Consider the following 16,227-nt stretch of genomic DNA (forward strand, 5'->3'; position numbering starts at 1 on the left):
CTCTGGTTCAAGTTTAAACAGTTGAACATTTAAATATACAAAATATTTTTAAGAAAGACAAAAGTCAAAAGTAAATTCTTTAAAAGAAACTCAGGGGCAAAAGCTCACTAGATCATATTCTCAAAAATCTGAAGATCTTTCTGGCTTTTAAGCAGGAGATGAGGAAAGTTAGCAAAGAGTTGATAGTGATATATTTAGTTGATCTTTTCATGCCGGCTCTTCCTATTATTATGTTGCAGAATTCACCAAACACTGGACTAACACAAATGACAATAAAGAGTCAAAGCTGAATGTTTTTGTCCTCTGTGTGCAACACCATTCTACACAGACATTAGTAATCAAACATATAGAGCATCATAACAGACCAAACTAATAGAGCACAGATCACCTGCTCCAGTGGTTCCCAAACTGAGGGATAGTGTACAGTCAGCAGAATATTTTGCTAAATAAACCTCTGCAGGGTGATAAAGACTACACTGTATAATTTACCCGCTTATCATGCGGCCATTTTCCTGATAAGTAAATAATTGAACACAAAATATTACACATAATATGACCTCAACATTAGCGATCCGTTATCAGTTGTAGCAGTTGTGTTTGTATCAATAACAGACCAATAGATGGAGCGACTGATGAATCAGAGTTGTTCTGCAGGGAGTCATGTAGAAATATAAATGAACGATGCATGGTTCTGCTCTAAGTGTCTACACCAGACACGAGCAGCTCGATTTGACAAAAGCAAATAGAACTCAGTGATGTTTTCTGCTGTTGATGCGGCGCGATGCAACAACAAATCCATGACAACAAACTGATGCCTGCTCTATTTCTGATGAACCCCAGCGCTCTGACACAAAGAACAATTTCAAAAATATTTAGTAGCACAAATGTTTACAACATTGACAATAATCAGAAATGGTTACTGAGCAGCAAATCAGCATATTAGTATGATATCTGAAGGATCATGTGACACTGAAGACTGGAGTAATGATGCTGAAAATACAGCTTTGATTACAGGAATACAGTAGCCTATATGTTAAAACATTCAAATAGATCATTTCAATAGACAATATTACAGTTTTTACTGTATTTTTAATAAGTAAATGTAGCCTTGGTGAGCATAAGAGACTTTTAGCCTATATGTTAAAACATTCAAATAGATGGCTTGAAAATATTTTTCTCTACAAAAGAGGGGCCTGTCAGAAAAAGTTTGGGAACCACTGTCCAACTCAAACACACAATATTTAATGTAATTCATACAGGCCCCACTTTTGAGAAAAACAATGGCACAATATATTAAAAAAAATAATGAAAAAACTTGTCCATTTTAAAATTAATAAATTTTTATAGTTTTTTAAGGTTAAAATATTGTGCCTGTAATTTTTTTTTTTCTCGTATCACAATATAATATCGATATCTCCTGGACAGTGTAAAATATTGTGATATGAATTTTAGCTGATATCGCCCACCCCTACTCTGGATAGTTTTATTTAACTGATGTCTGTGTTGATGCAACAGTAATTCTGCTCATTATGAGAGGAACTGCAGGTTCAGACGTGTGTGTGTGTGTGTGTGTGTGTGTGTGTGTGTGCACAATTATCACTGATCCTCTCCTGACACACATCACATGTTTGTGGTCTGTGATAGATCTGCTGTAGTAGATCTACAGTGTTGTGAATCTGAGCTTGATGGAAATTAATGTACAGTGCATTCAGTAACATTTAAACAATCAGGATAATAAATCACACTGAATATGTTTTTCATGAGAAATGTCCACAATAACACAATCATAAATGTTAATTGAGGCACCAAACTACTGAACACCAGCACATCTAGTGACACAAAATGTCTGATTAAGCTGTAACTTTTAACACAACTAAACTGTGCTGACATTTATCATCAAAACAACAGCAGCTGCAGCATCTCATCTTTCATCTTTGATCATTTTCAACTACAAATTGTGTACCTTACTGAATTTGTGAAATAATATAATATAATATAAATAATATAATATAATATAATATAATGTAATATAATATACTATAATATAATGTAATTAAACTTTTATATAATACAAATAATTCACATGTGTATCATGTATTTAGCATTATTTCATCAGGTCTCACCTCAGAGTCTTGAGCTGACAGTTTGGATCCTGTAGTAAATCACTGAGCTGCTTCACTCCTGATGGTCCAGGATCATTTCCTTTGAGATCCAGCTCTATCAGGTGTGAAGGGTTTGATCTCAGAGCTGAAGACAGAGCTTTATAACCTTCTTCACTGATACTGCAGTCTGAAAGTCTATTAGAAAAGATGTTATTCTTCATTATAACACAGATTGTTATACAAGTATAAGTTCTAGAATGAAGAAAATAAAAAGATGCTCTACAGGAATTTTGGCCTGAATGCACTCTTTTCACAGTAAAGTTGGGTAAAGTTATATATTGGTGAACGTAAACTACAACAAATGCAATTTTTATAGAATTAAGAAAATAAAAAGATGCACTGCAATCAAAATTACTCAACCCCTCAGAGACTACAGTACTTTACAAATACAAGCTTTTATGAAGATTCAGGATAAAACTGCATCAACAGTCCAATGGCATATTAAAAGTCAAAGTCAACATATAATGTTATATTTTTGAGTTATAAGAATTTAATAACAGAGCTATGTCATAATTATCCAACCCCTATTCAATATTTCTTAATTTTTTAAGTCACTTATTTGCATGGTGGGGAATTGACAGCTGACAGATGAACGTGATAACTTCCTGTTTCAACGAGCACAGCAGATATATTTACCTCAGAGGACAGTGGTTGAGTTAGACTGAACTGCTGTGCTAACAGAGTCTCATGAACACATTCATGCACAGAGACCAACAGTCAATAATATGTTGAGTTTGTTTCTCACCAGACCCTATCGTATATACCCAGAACACTTTGAATATACGGCACGTGTCACATGGGACCACTCTGTGATAATTTTAACTTAAAGGTGCCATAGAATGCAAAAATCACTTTTATAAGGTGTTTGAACACAGTTGTGTGGCCGCAGTGTGTGAAAACAACCAGCCTATAATGGTAAAAAAACACTCAATCATTGTTTTATAATCCCAAAATATCATAAACAGTCTCTCCACACAAGCAGTTCTAGACTATGACATCATACTCGGGGAAAGTCTTGCCCATTTGTGATGCTCTCTGCCCTATTAGCATATACACATCCCTGAGTGAGAAGCTGCGGTCCATCATTACTGTTCTCTTGCTGTAGCTGCTGGAGATACAATGTCAACACCAAAGAGCCACTAAAAGTGTCGTGTGTTGGGATGCACCAATGAACATAGGAGTCTCCATAGACCGCTGAGGACACGGTGGTTACATTTCATTTTCGTAGGAATTGTCTGAAAGAATGGAAAAATCCTGTACTTTGTGCTAATCATTTTAAGATAGACTGCCTCACAAACGAGGGTCAGTTCAGCGCTGGAGATGTGCAAAGATTGCTTCTGAAAGAGGGATCGATACCAACGCTTCGTGTGCAAATGTCCAGACTCCAGACAAAGTAAACATCACGCATCATAAATTTTTTTTCCAAAACAGATTCCTGGCTCTCTGTAAGGTTAATATTGCTAAAGCTACCATTGTCTCTGCCTTTTTTCACTAGTGCTGCCTTCACCTGCTGCCAGAATGATCCTGAATAGGAATGTGGTCGTTAAAAACTGCGTTGTTAGCAATGTGATGTCAGTAACACGGTCACCACCAGTTAAAACCGTAACACTGGTATGTGGTCCGCTAGCATGTGCTCTTGAAGCTCCGCACTCTTCTGAGAAGGGAGGCGGGAGCACCAGCTCATTTTCATTTAAAAGGGACAAACACAAAAATCAGCACGTTTTGGCTCATACCCTAAATGTGGCAATTTCAACAAGCTATAAAAAATTATATGTGGGGTATTTTGAGAAAACTTAACATACACACAATTAAAAATATTGTTTCAATGCATTCTATGGCACCTTTAATAAGAGTTTATTTGTAATCCAACAGAAGTGTGTAACATCTGCTGGAATGAAAAATAAACTCTTTCAGTGTTAAAATGTACTCTGTGAGTAATGTACATATTTCACACCTTCGAAAATGTTACTTTATCTCCAAAATGGAGGGAGTAATATATACTTTTCAGGAGTGTTAAATTTGACTCGTATTGGGTTTTGGCTTTTTTGCTGTGCAGCTTTGATGTGCTTCTGTGTTTATACGATCAAAGCAAGCATTAAAGGGCTTCAGTTCATCTGTGAGGGAGGTGTTACTGGTTGGTGGTCAATGTTTTTAAATTAGTCTTCAATCCTCAGTTTGTAGTCAGTAAACATGATCACATTCAGCAGTCACAGCAGAAGTTACAGACTAAATTTAACTGAAGTCTATTCAAAAGTTGTATAAATCTATTCTAAGAAGGTTGGAAGCTGTATTAAAGGCAAACGATGGTAAACACATTAATAAAATACTGGCTATTTCTAATGTGTTCACATTATTTTGTCCAACCCCTGTGCACTTAAAGGGATAGTTCACTCAAAAATGAAAATTACCCCATGATTTACTCACCCTCAAGCCATCCTAGATGTATATGAATTTCTTCTTTCAGACAAATATAATCAGAGTTATATTAAAAAATGTCCTGGCTCTTCCAAGCTTTATAACGTGGGGTCGGACTCAAATGAGAATTAAAATAGATGACTGTAACATTACTAGTCATGTAACATGTGAAATGATGTAAGATACTCACATCAGTGTGTTGAGTGTACAGTGTTTATCCTGCAGTAGAGCAGAGATCTGATTCACTCCTGTGTCTCCTAGTTTACGCTGACTGAGATACAGCTCTCTCAAGAGTAACGGGTTTTTACCCACAATTCCAGTCACATACTGACAGCCTTCATCTGCAGCAGGACCCAAAAACCTGCAGAAGAGAAGATGAAGCTGGAATCAATTCAGTGTGCATTGTATCACAAAACATTTAAAGATTATCAAACATTGTTTGTAATGAAAAGCTCTGGTTCAAGTTTAAACAGTTGAACATTTAAATATACAAATATTTTTAAGAAAGACAAAAGTCAAAAGTGAATTCTTTAAAAGAAACTCAGGGGCAAAAGCTCACTAGATCATGATTCTCAAAAATCTGAAGATCTTTCTGGCTAGTAAGCAGGAGATGAGGAAAGTTAGCAAAGAGTCCATAATCTTGTGACAGCTAAGCATTCATAGTGATATATTTAGTTGATCTTTTCATGCCGGCTCTTCCTATTATTATGTAGCAGAATTCACCAAACACTGGACTAACACAAATGACAATAAAGAGTCAAAGCTGAATGTTTTTGTCCTCTGTGTGCAACACCGTGCTACACAGGCATTAGTAATCAAACATATAGAGCATCATAACAGACCAAACTAATAGAGCACGAATCACCTGCTCCAGTGGTTCCCAAACTGGAGGGATAGTGTACAGTCAGCAGAATATTTTGCTAAATAAACCTCTGCAGGGTGATAAAGACTACGCTCCGTTATCAGTTGTAGCAGTTGTGGTTGTATCAATAACAGACCAATAGATGGAGCGACTGATGAATCAGAGTTGTATTGCAGGGAGTCATGTAGAAATATAAATGAACGACGCATGCTTCTGCTCTAAGCGTCTACACCAGACACGAGCGGCTTGATTTGACAAAAGCAAATAGAACTCAGTGATGTTTCTGCTGTGGATGCGGCGCGATGCAACAACAAATCCATGACAACTAACTGATGCCCCGTTCTATTTCTGATGAACCCCAGCGCTCTGACACAAAGAACAATTTCAAAAATATTAAGTAGCACAAATGTTTACAACATTGACAATAATCAGAAAATGGTTATTGAGCAGCAAATCAGCATATTAGTATGATATCTGAAGGATCATGTGACACTGAAGACTGGAGTAATGATGCTGAAAAAATCAGCTTTGATTACAGGAACACAGTAGCCTATATGTTAAAACATTCAAATAGGATCATTTAAATTGACAATATTACAGTGTTTACTGTATTTTTAATAAGTAAATGTAGTCTTGGTGAGCATAAGAGACTTTCCAAAAAAAAGAAGAGGGGGATTGGGTTGGGTTGGATTTAGTTTTTTTTTTCTATAGAGGGGAGTGTCATGTAAGGGTTTGTTTGGGAATGGCTGGCCAACTCAAACACACAATATTTAATGTAATTCATACCCACTTTTGAGAAAAACAATGGCACTATATAAAAAAAAAAAAAAAAAAAACACTATGTCCAATTCCTCACTTTTTCTAGTTATATATGGTTAAAATATTTTTGCCTGTAATTTTTTTTTTTTGTCATATCACAATATAATATCGATATCTCCTGGACAGTGTAAAATATTGTGATATGAATTTTAGCTCATATCGCCCACCCCTACTCTGTATGGTTTTATTGAACTGATGTCTGTGTTCATGCAACAGTAATTCTGCTCATTATGAGAGGAACTGCAGGTTCAGACGTGTGTGTGTGTGTGTGTGTGTGTGTGTGTGTGTGTTTGTTATCACTGATCCTCTCCTGACACACATCATGTTTGTGGTCTGTGATAGATCTGCTGTAGTAGATCTACAGTGTTGTGAATCTGAGCTTGATGGAAATTAATGTACAGTGCATTCAGTAACATTTAAACAATCAGGATAATAAATCACACTGAATATTTTTCATGAGAAATGTTCACAATAACACAATCATAAATGTTAATTGAGGCACCAATCTACTGAACACCAGCACATCTAGTGACACAAAATGTCTGTTTAACCTGTAACTTTTAACACAACTAAACTGTGCTGACATTTATCATCAAAACAACAGCAGCTGCAGCATCTCATCTTTCATCTTTGATCATTTTCAACAAGAAATTGTGTACCTTACTGAATTTGTGAAATAATATAATATAATATAATATAATATAATATAATATAATATAATATAATATAATGTAATTAAACTTTTATATAATACAAATAATTCACATGTGTATCATTTATTTAGCATTATTTCATCAGGTCTCACCTCAGAGTCTTGAGTTGACAGTTTGGATCCTGTAGTAAATCACTGAGCTGCTTCACTCCTGATGGTCCAGGATAATTTCCTGTGAGATCCAGCTCTATCAGGTGTGAAGGGTTTGATCTCAGAGCTGAAGACAGAGCTTTATAACCTTCTTCACTGATACTGTAGTCTGAAAGTCTATTAGAAAAGATGTTATTCTTCATTACAACAGATTGTTATACAAGTATAAGTTCTAGAATGAAGAAAATAAAAATATGCTCTACAGGATTTTGACCTGAATGGACTCTTTTCACAGTAAAGCTGGATAAAGTTATATATTGGTGAACATAAACTACAACAAATGCAATTTTTGCATTTTCCACATTATATCCTACAGTTGCAATCAAAATTACTCAACCCCTCAGAGACTGCAGTACTTTACAAATACAAGCTTTTCTGAAGATCCAGGATAAAATCAAAATTGCATCAACAGTCCACTGGCATATTAAAAGTCAAAGTCAACATGTAATGTTATATTTTTGAGTTATAAGAATATAATAACAGAGCTATGTCATAATTATCCAACCCCTATTCAACATTTCTGTTTTTAAGTCGCTTATTTGCATGGTGGGGAGTTGACAGCTGACAGATGAATGTGATAACTTCCTCATGCCATGAGCACAACAGATATATTTACCTCAGAGGACAAAAAGCACATAGATTGTATTTCATGTTTTGTTTTTATTAATCTTGATTGTTCACAACTTGTGTGGTTTTCCTGGTTGAGTTAGACTGAACTGCTGTGCTTACAGAGTCTCATGAACACATTCATGCACAGAGACCAACAGTCAATAATATGTTGAGTTTGTTTCTCACCAGACCCTATCGTATATACCCAGATCACTTTGAATATACGGCACGTGTCACATGGGACCTCTCTGTGATAATTTTAACTTAAAGGTGCCATAGAATGCAAAAATCACTTTTATAAGGTGTTTGAACATAGTTGTGTGGCCGCAGTGTGTGGAAACAACCAGCCTATATTACTTTTATAAGGTGTTTGAATATTGTTTTATAATCCCAAAATATCATAAACAGTCTCTCCACACAAGCAGTTCCAGACTATGACATCATACTCTGGGAAAGTCCCACCCATTTGTGACACTCTCTGTCCTATTAGCATATACACATCCCTGAGTGAGGAGCAGCGGTTCATCATTACTGTTCTCTTGCTGTAGCTGCTGGAGATACAATGTCAACACCAAAGAGACATTAAAAGTGTCGTGTGTTGGAATGCACCAACGAACATAGAAGTCTCCATAGACCGCTGAGGACACGGTGGTTACATTTCATTTTCGTAGGAATTGTCTGATCTGAAAAAAATGGAAAATTCTTTTTGTTTGTGATTTTAATTTTGAGTTAGTCTGAATCGAGGGTGAGTTTAGGTTTGGAGATGTGGATGTGTTGCTTCTGAAAGAGGGATCGATACCAACGCTTCGTGTGCAAATGTCCAGACTCCAGACAAAGTAAACATCACGCATCATAAATTTTTTTTCCAAAACAGATTCCTGGCTCTCTGTAAGGTTAATATTGCTAAAGCTACCATTGTCTCTGCCTTTATTCACTAGCGCTGCCTTCACCTGCTGCCAGAATGATCGTGAATAGGAATGTGGTCGTTAAAAAAACTGCGTTTGTTAGCAATGTGATGTCAGTAAACACGGTCACCACCAGTTAAACCGTAACACTGGTATGTAACACGGTCACCACCAGTTAAACCGTAACACTGGTATGTTCCCTTCTGAGAAGGGAGGCGGGAGCACCAGCTCATTTTCATTTAAAAGGGACAAACACAAAAATCAGCACGTTTTGGCTCATACCCTAAATGTGGCAATTTCAACAAGCTATAAAAAATTATCTGTGGGGTATTTTGAGAGAAAACTTAACATACACACAATTAAAAATATTGTTTCAATGCATTCTATGGCACATTTAATAAGAGTTTATTTGTAATCCAACAGAAGTGTGTAACATCTGCTGGAATGACAAATAAACTCTTTCAGTGTTAAAATGTACTCTGTGAGTAATGTACATATTTCACACCTTCGGAAATGTTATTTTATCTCCAAAATGGAGGGAGTAATATATACTTTTCAGGAGTGTTAAATTTGACTCGTATTGGGTTTTGGCTTTTTGCTGTGCAGCTTTGATGTGCTTCTGTGTTTATACGATCAAAGCAAGCATTAAAGGGCTTCAGTTCATCTGTGAGGGAGGTGTTACTGGTTGGTGGTCAATGTTTTTAAATTAGTCTTCAATCCTCAGTTTGTAGTCAGTAAACATGATCACATTCAGCAGTCACAGCAGAAGTTAGAGACTAAAGTTAACTGAAGTCTATTCAAAAGTTGTATGAATATATTCTAAGAAGGTTGGAAGCTGTATTAAAGGCAAACGATGGTAAACACATTAATAAAATACTGGCTATTTCTAATGTGTTCACATTATTTTCTCCAACCCCTGTGCACTAAGCAGGATAGTTCGATAAAAATTGTAAATTACTCCATGATTTACTCACCCTCAAGCCATCCTAGATGTATATGAATTTCTTCTTTCAGACAAATATAATCAGAGTTATATTAAAAAATGTCCTGGCTCTTCTAAGCTTTATAACGTGGAGTCAGACTCAAAATGAGAATTAAAATAGTCGACTGTAACATTACTAGTCATGTAACATGTGAAATGAGTGTAAGATACTCACTTCAGTTGTTGAGTGTACAGTGTTTATCCTGCAGTAGAGCAGAGATCTGATTCAACTCCTGTGTCTCCTAGTTTACGCTGACTCAGATACAGCTCTCTCAGGAGTAACGGGTTTTTACCCACAATTCCAGTCACATACTGACAGCCTTCATCTGCAGCAGGACCCAAAAACCTGCAGAAGAGAAGATGAAGCTGGAATCAATTTCAGTGTGCATTGCATCACAAAACATTTAAAGATTATCAAACATTGTTTGTAACGAAAAGCTCTGGTTCAAGTTTAAACAGTTGAGCATTTAAATATACAAATATTTTTTAAGATGGACAAAAGTCAAAAGTGAATTCTTTAAAATAAACTCAGGTGCAAACAGCTCACTAGATCAAGATTCTCAAAAATCTGAAGGTCTTTCTGGCTATTAAGCAGGAGATGAGGAAAGTTAGCAAAGAGATAAACTAGCTTGTGACAGCTAAGCATTCATAGTGATATATTTTAGTTGATTTTTCATGCCGGCTCCTTCCTATTATTATGTAGCAGAATTCACCAAACACTGGTTTAACACAAATGACAAATAAGAAGTCACAAAGCTGAATGTTTTTGTCCTCTGTGTGCAACCGTTTTTAAGCGGACTCGGGTACAGTTCGCTAGTGCACACCTGAGTTCGGAAGACAGCGTTCACATCATCCAAACAAACCGAACTCTGACGTCAATCGAACCCGGGTGCGCACCAAAAGTGCTAGTGTGAAAGCAACCTTAAAAAGGGTGGTCTGGGGTGCGGTTCAAGTGAACTCCGCTACAGTTTGCTGCTGATGTGAACGCAATCGTACCAAATCGCCGAAGTGAACCGCTATTAATGACGTATTATTTAATAAAAAGTGTGTTTTTACTAACTTTCCTGATGAGCGTGACTGACGCGCTGCAAACAGAGAGCTGTATATATCATTTCTGTTTGCCTTCAGTGCTCTTTAGATCATTTGCAGTACATTCGTGAGACAGACGTAAGTGCCGTTATGTACCGAAGCTTTGTAAACAAAACAAACTGTTAAAAAAGGGCTGAGAGCAATTTTATGCATTTGCCGCCTTCTCCTGTGCCGTCGACCCGTCATTACTAAGCAATTTGGTAAACAGCTGCTGGCTTGATGGCGCAAACGAACCGCGGTTCGGACCCAAATAAAATAAAATGAACGCAGTCCAGCGGGGGCAGGGGAAGGGGGAAGCAATTAAACTCTGGTTCGGACCAGGCAAGTGAACCAAGTGTGAAAGCAGAAAATGAGGTGATATTAAATGCATATTTTGAGAAAACTAAAGGGTTGTTTGACCTTGCATGTAAACCTATTGTAGAAGACTCCCAAAACAATACTAGGAACCTTAGAAATTGCATAATTGGAGCACTTTAAGATCATAAAAGTATTGAAGCTAAAAGTTTTCATAAAGCAGTTATGGTAGCCACGTCAGTAGCGCGAGAGGGCGCAAGTGTCTGTATAGAGACGCTAAAAAAATGGTAGAAATTAAATTTAGCATTTATATACACATTAAAAACGAGCTTTACCTGTATATAATTTTTACAGTTTTTAATGAAATACGAATTTTGAATAATGAAAATTAGTCTGTGTCTGCTTATTCTATTCATCAGTGTTTGAACCATTAAAGAAGAAACGCATTTTCCGTATTTCATTTCTGGGTTAAAAAATGAAAAACGAATGGACGCAAAAGTACATGGACCGTGTACTAGAGATCGACCGATATCTCGTTTTACCGATATTTTCCCTGATATTTAAGCATTTTACCATAATCGGATATCGGTTTTGTAATATCGGATTCACCGATAATCACCGCCATCTTGTGGGTGTTTTGAGAATTGCGTTCAGGATCGCCATTGCAGCGTGTCTGAGGGGAGACAAGACAACAACAACAGCGTGCAGGTACTTGATTTGCTGTAGTTAGTAAACTTTATTTAACTTAACATAGCCAGTTATGCACAAATTAGATGCATTACATAAATGCCTGATATGTACTTTATGCAGCTTGGCTCTAAGAAATAGAGACCAACTCACAGAGTCATGTTAAATAATCCATCATGTCCTGTCCCAATAAAGACATAACTTTGCCTGAATTAAATAATATGCAGCCATGAATGAGCGCATGTTGGAAATAAAAGCGCTGAATTTAATTCTCTCTCTGTTGTCTATGCTCATCGTTAGTCTCGTGAAGCCGCTTTCATATTGCTGTTCATTTACCTGGTTGATGTTCAGGAAATGCTCCAGCACGGCCACCGCATGTAACTTTTAACAAGATTCACTTGTTTAAAACACCCTAATTGTATTAACATTTACTATATAACCATATTTTGATAATAAACATCTAAATAAATACAACTCTATGGAAATTAATTATTTATTATCTCTGTGAGCGATAGCAGTTTGAGGATAGTTCTGTGTAAATGCATAGATAAACCGCACTGTCACCAGGCATTTCATAATCTAGAAGGACACAAACATTATTATTAATTTTTTTGATAATTTTAGTTTTGAGATGTGAAAAAATATGATGTTTTTTTTTTTTTTTTTTAATATTTTAGAGAGTATATTTTTCATTGAATTAACTATCCAGTGAATTATTCTTGACTCTGTAGCTATTAAACGGCTTATGATTATAATAAATATGTAGTTTAAAATGTAGTTGATATGACTCCTGTCCTTTATTTATTTTCTCCATTTGAAAACATTAGACATTCTACATTTTTTTTTTGCTTATTGTTAATATTAGTGTTGTTGTTGTTGATGATGCTTTTTATAAATAAAATGTTTTTTATTGTAATATAAAGATTAAATTTAACATGAAAGACTAAAAGAGGAAAAACCAAAGTGAAGTATGTTCTTTCTTCACTCAGTCATTTATTTACTTTATAACAGTTAATAAATATTGGTTCTGCATATCGGTTATCAGGCACATAAACATGCAAATAATTGGTATCGGTTATAAAAAAAAAATCAATACTACTGTATACCTTGGTATAATTCATTTTTTAAATTTAATATTTAAATCTGAAAAATGAAAAAAACTGCACATTTTTCATTTGTTCAAACAAAACAAAAAAAAAGGATTCGGCTTCATTTTTCGTTTTGGGACAGAAAATTAATAAAAAAACCTTATATTCGATCTCTACATGTGGGTGGGAATGAAACGCCCCTCTCTGCTGACTGGTCAACCAAACATTACAACATAAAAATAGTCCTTAAAAAAAACATAATAAGAGTCCTTATATCAATTCTTAACGTGTTTATTTCTACTACATTTTATCTCTTTCTCTTCATCAAACAACTAGATTAACGAATGGCTTAATGAATTGACAAACTGTACTGAGGCAGAGCCTAGACACAGATTTCTTTTGTGTAGGCAAATAGATTGAATAAAAGTCTCCTTTATTAACACAATGAAATACTGCCTCCTAGTGGCGATATTACTTTTATGATTCAAGTATCATTTCATTTTGTTCATATTTTTGTATTAAAAATGTTGTATAAAACATTATTTTATTATACATTTGTAATTGCTATGTAATAATGTACGTATACAGCCGTCTGATGAGCATTAAACTGTAAATACATCTAAAAGCATTGACGTCAAATTCACATTTCACTGAAGTCAATCACTGTAACAAGCACTCTGACGAGCAAATAGTCCCATGCCAGTGGGATAACAACATACGATTTCTTAAATTTGTATAAAGTGCTCTAGGCTATGACAAAAACTCAAAATAGAAAAAATAATAGATGTGGTGTGAAGGTAAATTACACAAAGTATTTTTTTTTTCATAACTGTCATATTATTTAAGTTCCTCCATAGTCCAAAACGAAGAGTATTGTCTATAACAAAAGTTATGTCTTCTTTTTTATTTTTTATGTTAGTGGTTTGTGCTTAGCTAAGATTGTTTAATTTATCCCCGCGCTACAGTGTGTCGCGCAGCTTTGCCACACAGATTTTGATAGAAGGATACTGTAATAAAACAGGCGGTGTGCCAAAGGACCAAAAGGCTCTGCCTCTGTATGGTTTGTGTCAAGCCATTCGTTAATCTGGCTGTTTGATGAAGAGAAAGAGATCAAATGTAGTAGAAATAAACACATTAAGAATCTATAGAAGCGGCGGACTATTATTGTGTGTGTGTGTTTTTTTTTATTTTTTTTAGGACTATTGTTGTAATGTTTTGCTGACCAATCAGTGGAGAGGGGAGTTTCATTACTTACCGCATGTATGTATGGGATCGACTTTGTTTATTTTATTTTTTTTTTGTAAAAAAAAAAAAATGTGTATGAGTATTTTTTTTTTTTTTTTTTTTTGAAATTAAAAATTAAAAATGCGCCAGTTCTTCATTTTTCAGATTTCAATATTGAATTAAAAAACGAATTATATTAAGGTACACGGACAGTATCAGCACTTTTTTTTGTTTCTTTGGTTTGATGAGTCAGTGAGTGTGTGTCATGCACTGAACAAAACTCTGGTATTTCCAGCGCTGCCTAATCTAAACACTTCTGGATTCTCCACTACATTCATATGCTCAACAGAAATGTGTGTGATTGGTTAAAATGCTACATGCTTTTTAGGAAACACACATAAAAATAAAATCTGATATAAGATCAGCAGGTCTAAATTAAATATTTTGCCCCCTTACTGTGAATCTGGTATGCCATTTTTGCCCAAAGCCCTTGTTAATTTTCAACCCTAATTTGGTTGTGTATAATTCATCCTTAACTTAGGAAAAAATATAATTGTGAACAAATGTTATAGATATTTTATTATTGTTGTGAACATAATGAGTTCTGTGTGTCTACACAAGTTTAGTGAATGAAAACCACTGTCTACAACAAAAACAATACGTTATTATTAGTATTATGGTATTGTTCAATTATTTTTACTACTGGAGGTGAACAGATAAAGTAATAATATTCCAGTGATTGCTGTGGTGTTGAGTGCAGCTGCTGGTGAAATGTTCTCACTTCAGTATCTTCAGCTCACACACAGGGTTCTTCAGTCCCTCACAGATCTCTTTGACTCCTGAGTCCAGCAGACGACTGTTGTTCAGGTTCATCTCTTTCAGGATGGTTTTGGAGGAGAGAACAGTAGCTAGAACTGAACAGCTTTTCTCTGTCAGCTCACAGTTATTCAGTCTGAACACAAAAACAGCATTTCAGTCAGGACACTTTCCTCAAGTGTATTTATTACAGTTATATTGCATACTGTTAGTGTTGGGGTTGAAGGAGGGAGTTTGATTGTGAGCAGCGATGCGATAGAAGAGATGCTGAAAGAATAGAATTAAATGAAGCGCTGTGATAAGTGTCAAGACTGGATTGGTGTGAGCTTGACTGACGTGGTCTGTCTGAACTAACACCATGCTTGATTATTATTAATTTCAGCACATATTCAACACACATCAGATCATCAGCTCTTCATATCTGATCACACATGTGACTGACAGTCTTTAATAATGAATAATCAAAGAGGTTTCAGTGTATAAATCATGTTCACTCACATTATTTTCTCCAGTTTGCTGTGAGAGTCCATCAAAAGAGCAGAGAGTTTCTCTCCATCCAGATCTTCCTAATTTATCTTCACTCAGATCCAGTTCTTTCAGTAATAATGGACTTTTACCCAGAACTCCAGTGAGATACTCACACGCTTCCTCTGCAGCAGGACTTTTCAAAAACCTACAGGAAGCAGATAAGGATTTCAGATCATTTATATTTTTACATTATTTTTGATACAAATTCTGTTGTGCGTCTGTTGAATTTCTCTGAACTGCTATTTAAAGGGGTGCTATTATGCTTTTTCACATTTTCAACTTTAGTTAGTCTGTAATGTTGCTGAGAAGAAAAAAGATCCGCAAAGCTCAAAGTCCACTTCAAAAGGAGATATTTTATTTAACAGAAATCACTTTTCAAAAACTACAACAAACGACTCGTTTGGACTACAACGCATATCTTCCGGGATGTGGGATTTGTGATGATTGAGCTGAACTAGTGAAGGCAAAGAGTGTTATCACTATGTCAGAGACACGGTCCGTGTACCTTCGTATAATTCGTTTTTTAATTTAATATTGAAATCTGAATAATGAAAAAACGACATTTTTCATTTGTTCAAACCAAACAAAAAAAATCAAGAATTCGGCTTCATTTTTCGTTTTGGGACAGAATATGAATAAAAAAACTTGCATAGTCGATCTCTACATGTGGGTGGGAATGAAACGCCCCTCTTCGCTGATTGGTCAACCAAACATTACAACATAATAATAGTCCTTAAAAAAAAAAACCCTTAATAATAGTCCTCCTCTTCTACAGATTCTTAACTTGTTTATTTCTACTACATTTGATCTCTTTCTCTTCATCAAACAGCCAGATTAACGAATGGCTTGAGGCAGAGCCTTTTGGTCCTTTGGCACACCGAAAAA

At 35.5% G+C, this 16,227-nt stretch overlaps 2 protein-coding genes across 2 annotated transcripts in view; both read right to left on the reverse strand.

Annotated features, from left to right (window-relative positions):
• LOC109055738 (ribonuclease inhibitor-like) overlaps positions 1-16,227 on the reverse strand; it is a 536,777-nt gene that overhangs the window by 512,562 nt on the left and 7,988 nt on the right. The window contains exons 4-6 of the mRNA XM_042749506.1: positions 14,803-14,950; positions 9,534-9,550; positions 2,124-2,297 (exon numbers count right to left, since the gene is read on the reverse strand). Of these exons, the coding sequence (XP_042605440.1) occupies positions 2,124-2,297; positions 9,534-9,550; positions 14,803-14,950 (339 nt within the window). The remainder of the gene's footprint in view (positions 1-2,123; positions 2,298-9,533; positions 9,551-14,802; positions 14,951-16,227) is intronic.
• LOC122141381 (ribonuclease inhibitor-like) lies at positions 4,739-7,280 on the reverse strand. Its single transcript, XM_042748712.1, has 2 exons — positions 7,064-7,280; positions 4,739-4,938 (listed from the first exon to the last, which is right to left on the reverse strand). Exons 1-2 carry the CDS (start codon positions 7,261-7,263, stop codon positions 4,764-4,766), a joined length of 375 nt encoding a protein of 124 aa, XP_042604646.1. The 5' UTR covers positions 7,264-7,280; the 3' UTR covers positions 4,739-4,763.

This window comes from Cyprinus carpio, chromosome B22 (genome assembly GCF_018340385.1).
Source record: "Cyprinus carpio isolate SPL01 chromosome B22, ASM1834038v1, whole genome shotgun sequence".
Classification (NCBI taxonomy): Eukaryota; Metazoa; Chordata; class Actinopteri; order Cypriniformes; family Cyprinidae; genus Cyprinus; species Cyprinus carpio.